At 37.9% G+C, this 9,595-nt stretch overlaps 1 protein-coding gene across 1 annotated transcript; it reads right to left on the bottom strand.

The window, feature by feature from the left end:
• Window positions 1–2,313: 2,313 nt before the first annotated feature.
• sf3a3 (splicing factor 3a, subunit 3) lies at window positions 2,314–8,761 on the bottom strand. The gene is made up of 17 exons (XM_079571396.1): window positions 8,527–8,761; window positions 8,382–8,429; window positions 7,233–7,285; window positions 7,031–7,136; window positions 6,875–6,947; window positions 6,091–6,182; window positions 5,913–5,995; window positions 5,344–5,482; window positions 5,182–5,250; window positions 5,039–5,106; window positions 4,842–4,949; window positions 4,691–4,760; window positions 4,192–4,356; window positions 3,984–4,094; window positions 2,733–2,823; window positions 2,594–2,649; window positions 2,314–2,519 (listed from the first exon to the last, which is right to left on the bottom strand). The coding sequence occupies exons 1-17, from the start codon at window positions 8,620–8,622 to the stop codon at window positions 2,442–2,444; spliced, it is 1,506 nt and encodes a 501-aa protein (XP_079427522.1). The 5' UTR covers window positions 8,623–8,761; the 3' UTR covers window positions 2,314–2,441.
• Window positions 8,762–9,595: the final 834 nt, after the last annotated feature.

Here is a 9,595-nt window from a genome sequence, read left to right as displayed (position 1 = left end):
GTGTTTTTGTAGTTTTGCATTATTGCACTGTGTACCTGTGCAGCACTTTGGGGCAGTGATGACTGTTTTTGTAAATGTGATTTATAAATAAACTTGACCTTGACCTTGGAAGGCTCGATATCTCTGGGAGTGGCTGCTTTCCATACTTTCTTTCTTTTCGGGTCTCTGGGGAACAGATAGTACATCCTTTTCACACAATCAGCAGCATCTTTCCCCAAAGAGTTGGAATCACCAGTAACCCAACAAAATGAACCGCCACAATGTTTGGATTTTTGGCCAAAAAGCGTAGTCGTGAAATGATAGGTTGTAAGAAGCTGTCCAGACGGTTCTTCTTTTGAACAGAAAGGAGTGTCTGGCAGGCCAGGCAAGAGCTCCACAGGGAGCTCGCTCACTCGTAATATTGTGTTTTATGGTCCATGTACTTTTTAAATAATCATAACTTGCTCAATTTTCTACCGATTTCCAAACGGTTTGGTTTGTTATAAACGTCAGAGATGTATGACACTGCATCCATATGAATAATTATAACAATGGACTTCCATATGAAAATATTGCTAAGTAAAGAAGTGTCTAAAATGTGTTGTAATAAACTACACATTATGTAACTCGCAGAAAAAAAAGTTGAGTGACATTTAATCACATATTGATTGAATGTCAATCTAATACACCTTGAATTATTGTTGGTCAATGATACACATACCCTTTGAAGATGAGCTGGAAAGTTGAAAACGCTTGGCACAACACCATCTTTAAGCCGGACAGTCTGCCCCGTTCTGTCAAAGTCCTGGCTCCTGAAGTGCTCACTGCAAAGCAGTGTCCTGTCAGAGGCAACAAATCCGTCCCTTCTCAGGGCAAGTTCCCACTCCCTCCTTATCTTTCCGGCTTTGGGAAACCTTTAAAACATGAGAAATGTACCCAGATATATAAATCAACATTTCCAACCTTTTTTCCTTCTTTCAACATTAAGGGTAAAGACAAAAACACACACCTAAATTATCATATGTTTAGGGTAATTGTATGTAGTGAATGTATGTACTTTAGAATAAGACAATACATCCACTAAGTAACATATCCCAAATATAATCATAAGATTGTCATATCTTACAGGTGAAAGGTGATCCCATGGGCTCTCGTTTTGAGACTTCGTTCATTGGAGCATCCGTAGGCTGCACAAAAGTCTGGCATCTTCTCTTATAAAGCCAGCAATTTCCTGTATCATAATGCAAGATGTTTTTAACAAACCAACCTGATTGAAAATCATGAGCAACTCAAGTTATATTGAAAAGAAAGAAAAATTCTGCCTCTCCCACTGATGTAAAATTGCTGGGTAGCAGAAACTGTAACGTTAGCTGCAAGGTCTCATCAAAGGTTATTATCAACTACCTCCTCCATAAATATTGTAAATTAGACAAAATATTAGTTGTCATAAAAATTGTTATTGGTGTCAGTAAAACCGTTATAATCAAACAGCTCGATTGTTATCTCTGCCTTGATAACTATGCTGCACAATGAAGTCATTTTTTGAAAAGAAAAATCTGCAATTTCAACATGTTACAGCATTCAGAATTATAGCCACATTAATAATGTTTGCAAGAAACCAAACCGTTTGGAAATCCGTCAAGATGTCAGCGAGGTAAGAGGATTTGTGTTCGTGCTGATCACTCACCTTACTGCAGATACCACAGAGCTCAAGTCTCCCTGTGGCAAGATGGCCGCCGGTGATGCCGAGGACGTGACCATAGATATAAAGGCTAGTTGTCTCATACGCGCTGCTGGCCAATGGAGGGCGACGTCCGCACATGGCGGCCATCTTGCCACAGGGAGCTCGCTCACTCATAACATTGCATTTTATGGTGCTTGTACTTTTAAATAACCATAACTTGCTCAAATTTCTACAGATTTTCAAACGGTTTGGTTTGTTATAAACGTCAGAGATGTAGGTATGACACTATATACATATGAATAAAAATTACACTGGCCTATAATTCAGTCATGTGTGCTCCATATTCTCCCCCTGGCAAGAATCGTTTGTCATACTTTCTACAACTCATAAAAACATGGTTTACCTTGCAAGTCTCACATTTTTCCATTAAATATAAAGTTTAGGTTAGTCAAATATGTCCATGCCAGAATCTTTAATTGTATTGCCTCTTCTTTTCAACATGGTTCACCTTGGCGCGCTAACCCCAACCCAGGATTTCAAATTGTATTTCGGTCGATATTGTTTCTGAATGGTACAACTGCAAGGGCAAAAATATACATAGGCTCAAGAAAAAACGCAAATATTCACAGAGACAAGAACACAGATGAGTATTGTTTATTATGATCAATGTTGTTGTTACAAAATGTTGAGAAAATGAAAGGTTGCCATAAAACATCATAACTATATTACTTACATATAAAAACGAAAAGTAAAAAAATTGCGGAAAGTGTCGAGAAATCTACAGCAAGCCCTGCCTTTTCAGATCCTCGTACGTCTTCTTGTTCACTACATTTCCAATAGAATCTTCGTACTCCTCCTGTGAAAATATAGATGTATGAATCCTTTGTCGAACATTTTAGGTGAAGGGTACTGTTGAGGGTTGAAACTAACCTCTGTGTCAGGCTGCCATCTTTCCAAAGACTTCTGGGACTTGAGCTTCGCCCACACTGCACAGAATCATAAAAAATGTAAGCAATAATGAAATGTCCAAAAACAAAGACCAAAACCTTATGAAGAATTGAACACATACAAGAAACGGCATCTTCAATCTGTGTGACGTTGGCAAAGTGGGCTGTGTTGGGGATTCCCAAGCAGCGCATGCCATGAGCGTGTCTCCATTCCTATAGGAAAAATAAACAATACATGCAACATTTTAATGCTTCACATGAGGCCAGATACACTTCTTGTGCTGTTTTTTTTCTTTATTTTCAACACTATTTACATTGCATGATGCTCAGGAATTAAACAAAAAAAAATAGAATTAAGTAGGAAACAAAAAGGGGGAAAAAACGCACAACACCTTTTGTATTTCAAATTCTTCAAAATTGCCAATGTTTATTAATTTTGTCATTGAGCTTCCTACGGTCGTCATCTAACATAATTGGAAGACCATTTCTGGTGATAACATCATGAAACTCAATGAGAAAATGTCAAAAAGTACATGTGCAGTGTATTGGTCACGTTTCTAAAGCATGGCGAGGCCAGCGCTTTAACACCGAGATCGAGTTATGCTCTTTCTGCGGCCTACATATGTACCTTTTCTTTTTTCTTTCTGAAATTAGTTGGTGCGGCTTATGTTCAGGTGTGCTCATTAAGCCGGAATTTACGGTAATCAAAGAAAAGGGTGGCAATTCTATTTCACCTTCTTTTGTGTCAAAAAATCATTCCATGAGTTAATTCATAAATGAGTGCCTTCAGTGAGAATCTACATTGTAAATAGTTTTGAAATAAAAGGAAAAACACTATATTGTTATAGTATATAGTGTTTCCAAACTTTTGACCGGTGCTATAGTTCATAGTATACAGTTATCACATTTTTACAGCAAAAAATATTTTTGGCAATGGGCTGCATTGATGTCTATTATTCATTTAATGTTACTACAACTCTTTTGGTTTTGCAGTACTTCACAAATCTCAGTTGTTCACGTTTATTAGCTACATTTTAGGCAAATGTGTAGCTTTGTTAGATGACAAAGCAGAGCGTGAGACAATGTGCTATATTTTGATGCAGACAGCACATGGTGTTATGTTGCTGCGTTTGCAATATTGGCTTATGGTAGATACATTACTTACTTTAAAGGGATATTTCAGGATATCGCCATGAAATGAAATATAAGAACAAAAAAAAAAACATCTCCAGAAATCAGCAACACTCTGGATAACTAGGAAATGAGGCCCTATGCCAAAAATCCTGAAATATCCCTTTAACCTATTGGTGATTGATACCTATACATGGAAATCCAGTTGACATTTTAAATTGAATATAGAGCAGGATATTTACCGCAAAGTGTCTTTGGAAAGCCTTGGGTCCTCTGTACGTGTAGTTCCCACAGATCTCACAGTTGTAGTTGATGTTGAGTCCGTGGAGTTTATAAAGCCAGTATGGAATGGGCTAAAAAAACAAACAAACAGAGCAATTACAAAACTTCAAAGCAAATAGCAACTAAATATTTTTAAAAATTGTGTGAAACAGTAAGTCTGTAGCTGACCTTGCCGTCCCAGCCCAGCGGCAGGTTCTTGGGGTTGTAGATGATCTCGTTGTCCTCGTCTTCGCTCTCGCTCTCACTGATCTGCTCTTCCTCCTCCTCTTCGCGCTCCTCGCCGGTCCGCGCCTGCTTCCTCTGGACGTTCTCATGTGTGAGCTGCCTCTGCTCCTGTTGATAATTGGAAAAAATAAGTCAGCCACATCATAACCAGTTCAATTGAGATTAGGCTTGCAACAATAACTGAATTAAAAATCACAAACTTACAAACATGCCACAGAATGTAAACTGTAACGTGTGGAAGTCATTAGGATTTGATGCAATAACTATTGTTATTTCTAACAATAGTAGACCAGTAAGTGGCAGCAAAGTGAGCAGCTATTCAAATTTCCAAAAGAGGAAAACGAGAGGGAAGTCTCCTATGTGCCCTGAATCTTGATTATTAAAAATATGAATTGCAAATCTGGTCACAATCTGCCCTGAAAGATGCGTCACAGAAACTTACTCCAAGAATCTCCACGTATTCGTAAACTTGAGACTCCAGGAAGCCAATCTCCTTGTTACGCTCCACGTCTCTGTAAAAAAATGATTGAGAGAGTAAGTCAAGGCATTGTTGGGACGATTAGTTATTGATGTTTTAAAAAAAAAGTATTTACTTTTTTGGGCCCTTGGCTTTCGGGTTCTTGGCAAACAGAGAAGGGTCCAGTGATTCCAGCGACTTGCCTTTAGTGCTGAAGAGCCTCTGGGCACGTTCTTCAAGAGTTCTGACAAAACAAAAGACACTTTACTGTGAGTATTTTTACTGTCTATCTGTACATTTTGCACTTTTTACTATCAAGATGTGTGTGCTTACCCTCCGCATTTCAATCCTAAAGCCATGAGAGCCGACTTCAACCTGTCCAGACCCAAAGACGCCAACTCCTGCGAAACGGAACAAATTACTTTCTCCAAAACTGCATGACTGACATCCAGAATCCATCATGTACGCGGCTTTACCTCCCAGGACGAGAACGCGGAGAGGTCCAGATGAGCTCCGGCATGTGTCAACGCGCTGCTGGCCTCTTTCTACATTGACAAAATGCAAGCGAGAAACGTTGCAATGAAAGCGACACCAGCTGTGCCGAGAAACTCGTTCAGGAACGGAAAGGATGAACTCACAGGCCAGCCAGGAAAAGTGCCGTTGTCCCATTTCTTTTCAAACTCGATCAGCACTTTGTTGTAGAGGTCGTTTTGGTCCTGCAGCGGCTTCACTCGGTCTGTGTACTCCTGCAAATACTCCAGCAGCATCTCCAGATACCTACAACACCAAGGAAACACCCAATCAGCCGATCACAAGGCAGAAAACGACTATAGCTGTCCCCAAACCAAAAGTACAGCTTCAAGACTAAATGAAGGCATCCAAGAGGTCACATAAACTCTTATTTACACAATTTTTTTATATATTATAACAATGCATAGAAACTTAATCTAGGGCAATTTTAACCTTGTTTGGTCACAATTCAGTATTTGTTTGGTTTTGTTACACCACAGTTTGATAGTAAAGGTTATTAAAATGTCAATTAATGGATGTTGCAGTTTATCCTCAGCCCTAACTTGGCTGCTCTGTCACATCAAAAAGACCGTTTTTCCCCACGAGCAGCAGCAGCTCAAAAAACCTGCATTTTTAGCACGTTATTCCGATCATATCATCATGAGCGCATTTGTATAACTTGTTGAAAACGTCCTACCTCTTGTATTCAGCGTTCTTCCTGTCCTTGGGGATGTCGAAGAGCTGGTCGAATGAGGATAAGTAGGTGATGTAGTCCAGTTTCTGTGGGAGTAAAAGCCGACAGAGTGAGCGAACGGGGAGGGTTAGTGCAGAGTGAGCTGTGAATAATTCATGCGGCTAAAGCAAGTGGTGTGCACCTCAGCGCCCTTCAGGTTGATGTACTTCAGGTAGCAGTCGTGGAGGTCCAGGTAGCGGCCGTATCCCTCCTCATCAGTGAACTCCACCAAGTCTGGGGGAAAATTACACACGTTTAAGAAATGTACACAACAATGAGCATGAACTATCCAAGTAACAGAATTTGTTGCTTCATCTTCTCCCTTTCATAGGTTTTACAATAAGATATAAAAGGTATAATCAGGGCCACTCAAGTACAAACTCAATGCTTTGTGCTTAGATGTTTATCCTTTTTTTGTTTTTGATAAGTGTCAATTTCTTAGAGCAAAAACACAGTCATTTCATCTGTAATTCTTATCAAAATAAGAATTACAGTATCAACAGCGTCCTAATTTCTTGATAAAAAGCTCTGCTGTTTTGGTTGTTCCAAAACAATGTAACTAATGAGTTACACTGTAATTATTCTAATATGTGGAAGCCTCGTTTAAAGAGATGTTTTGTCACATCTCAGATTAAATGCAACATGTACACATAAATAAAGCACCGGCCTGTTCCTTTGACAGTGAATTTAAATGATATGAGTCTCTCTGTCACTGAAGTTAATACGTTTTACTGCCTTCTTATCATCATTATATCGTTTTCTGAGTCCACAAAACAAGACGTGTTAGTCCCAGTTATAATCTCATAAACTACTTAACTAAATTAGTTGTAGTCTAATTTTAGTCAGCAAAATTATGACTTTGACTAAAACTATGACAAAACATTTTAGTCGACGTAATTAACACAGGAATGCAGCGGTGTCCATACTCTGAGCCTCTTCACTGGGGTTCTCCTTGGCCGTCATCAACTCGTCAAATTCAGCCGACATTGGAATAGAAATCTAGAGAGAGACAAAAACGCAGTGGAGTAAATTAGTGTGTTCTCGGACTTAAAAAGGAGCATTTCAATGTGTGGGTGCAGTACCTCATTTGGATGTTTTCTGTGAAACTCTTTGATGTGTTTGAGTCTGTTGTAGAACTCTGCGAACTCGTTGGGTCCAGAGATCGCAGCCAGTTCATCTCTCCTCATCCTAAAGCAAAATGTTTTGACGTTTAATAATTACAAAAACAAACAGTGTGATTTTGCGTTACTGCGCTAAAATCAGAAACCAATACTATGAACTTACCCGTCTTTGTCATCATAAGAGTCTCTGAGGTTTGCACACACTTCCATGAATCGCTACATCAAGACCAGAGCAAAACGTCAGACAAGTACTTCAACAGGGAATTTTAAAGGTGCCCATATGGAACTTTTTATGCAAGCAAAAAATTAGTGGTGGGACTGTTAATTATGGCCCTGTAATTAATTACTCGCAATTAATTTTTAGAGGTATATTTTAGATGCTTCTTTGTATTTTTCTGCATTTTAACTCATCTGAAGTGGAGATGTGAGGCCTGTGTGAACATTTCAAACACTTTTTGGAGAATTATCTTTTTATGTCGGCACTTAACTGTGTGAACAAACAACTTTGACAGTCAAATTGTTTTTGGCAAGGAAAAAAAGAATCTGAAGTGTTGAAAGTTAAGTGCGATTTATTTTCGATTCATATTCTTAATAGCACTAAACCTTATGTAATTAATTATACGTAATTAATTGAAAAAAGTCCCAGCCCTACAAAAAATATATATTAGTGTGTATTTGACCTTTCAGTGACTCAGCGGCTACTTGGGTGGTTAGCATAACGCCTTTACTGTTTTGAAGGGTTTCCCTTGTGAGTGAGAACTGTCGCCATGGTAACATGGAAATTTCATTCCGAAAATCTACCAGAAAACTTTTAATTGAATTAATCCCAAAGCGTCATGGGGTCACCAGTATGGAAATCACCCATACAGCCACCAGATCACAGGTCATATATGCACTAATATCAACTTATTTTATTTTTACATACGATTGCATCATGTACCTTGAAGATGGTAGTTACAAGTGAATTTGCTCTTTAAGGTCAGGCTTTATCATTCTTTAAAGTTACATGCTCTAATGTTAGGGATCCCAAGGTTTCAGAGATGAGCGGAAAATATTAATTTTTTAAGCAGCAATGATGTATTTTAAAGTGATATTTTGAGTGATAAAAAGGTCATCAATAGATGTAATAATAACTTGTGCAAAACAATAGATTATTTAGTAATACGTGGAGAATATTATACAATTTAGAGTAATTCCGACAGATTATAACAAAATGAAATGTTAATATTATCTAAGTAGCCTCCAAACGCCATTCATCTGTGCTACCAAACTGCTAGCATGGTGAGTGCTACCACATTTACTCGAAACTTACATCCAACATTGCTCTTGTTCGATGATCTGAATTAATTTGCTCCCGAAGCTGAAACAATAAGAGACACAAAGGGATCGAAGATGAAACAAACATGAAGTCATTCAAATTACATCCATGCTAAAGCTAAGATGCTTAAACGTATTACCGTTGACTTTTTGTGCAGCATTTCTTTCGTTTTGGCATCCATCAGCCGCTCTTTCTCCTCGTGGTAGCGACGCTGTTGCTCCAAAATACTTTCCATGTTTATAAATACTCCTTAAAGCCAACTTAATACGAGTTATATCTAATAAATTACTCAAACGATAAGTGAAAAAAAATGCTACCGTATCGGGTACGTTTGTTTTCAATGGCGCATGTTTGGCTAACCGACTGCGACGCGTTTGGGTTCCGTGGGGAAACACAAACACAAAAGAAAGGTTCCGCTTCACTGGTGTCGGTCAGCATCATGTCAGCATGGTCACAGAGGTTACAGCCTGTTGTCTTGTTGTGGTCGAAGCGCCACTTACAGTTTATCTTACTTTTATCACCACTTTCATGCTGTAATTGTAGTTATTCCGGTGATTTATTCATTGTCATGCATATTCAGTAAATGTATTGGAAAGTTTATTGTGAAGAAATGACCTGTAATTATGCATCAGCTTCTTTTCACAGCTTGAAGTTTTTCCTCCTTGTAAAAATAAACAACAATTTAAAAGAAAGTTATATTTTGCATCCTACGCTGCTTTCCATCGCTTCCTTTGTAGTCTGCAGTCATCAAAGGGTGTAATAACACTTCACAGAACAGGGCTGGTGCGCCCTCGCGTGGGGACACGCATGAAGGCAGTCTGGACAGTCAAGCAAGATTTGACAAAGAAACAACCACCGGAAGAGAACCTGTGTAATTAAGATCTCCAAGTTCTCCAAGATCTCCAAGTTAATAATAATAATAATAATAATAATAATAATAATAATAATAATAATAATAATAATAATAATAATAATAATAATAATAATAATAGTAATAACAATAATAATAATAACAATAATAATAATAACAATAATAATAACAACAATAATAATACCAATAATAACAACAATAATAATAATAATAATAATAATAATAATAATAATAATAATAATAAACATACAGTGCATACAATTACACCTAACTATTTTGTAACATGCAAATATATATAGGCAGGTAGACAGAGAAGACAGACAGACAGACAGACAGA

This window comes from Gobius niger (assembly GCF_951799975.1).
Source record: "Gobius niger genome assembly, chromosome: 14".
Taxonomy (NCBI): Eukaryota; Metazoa; Chordata; class Actinopteri; order Gobiiformes; family Gobiidae; genus Gobius; species Gobius niger.
This window is presented reverse-complemented; position numbering and strand designations above follow the sequence as displayed.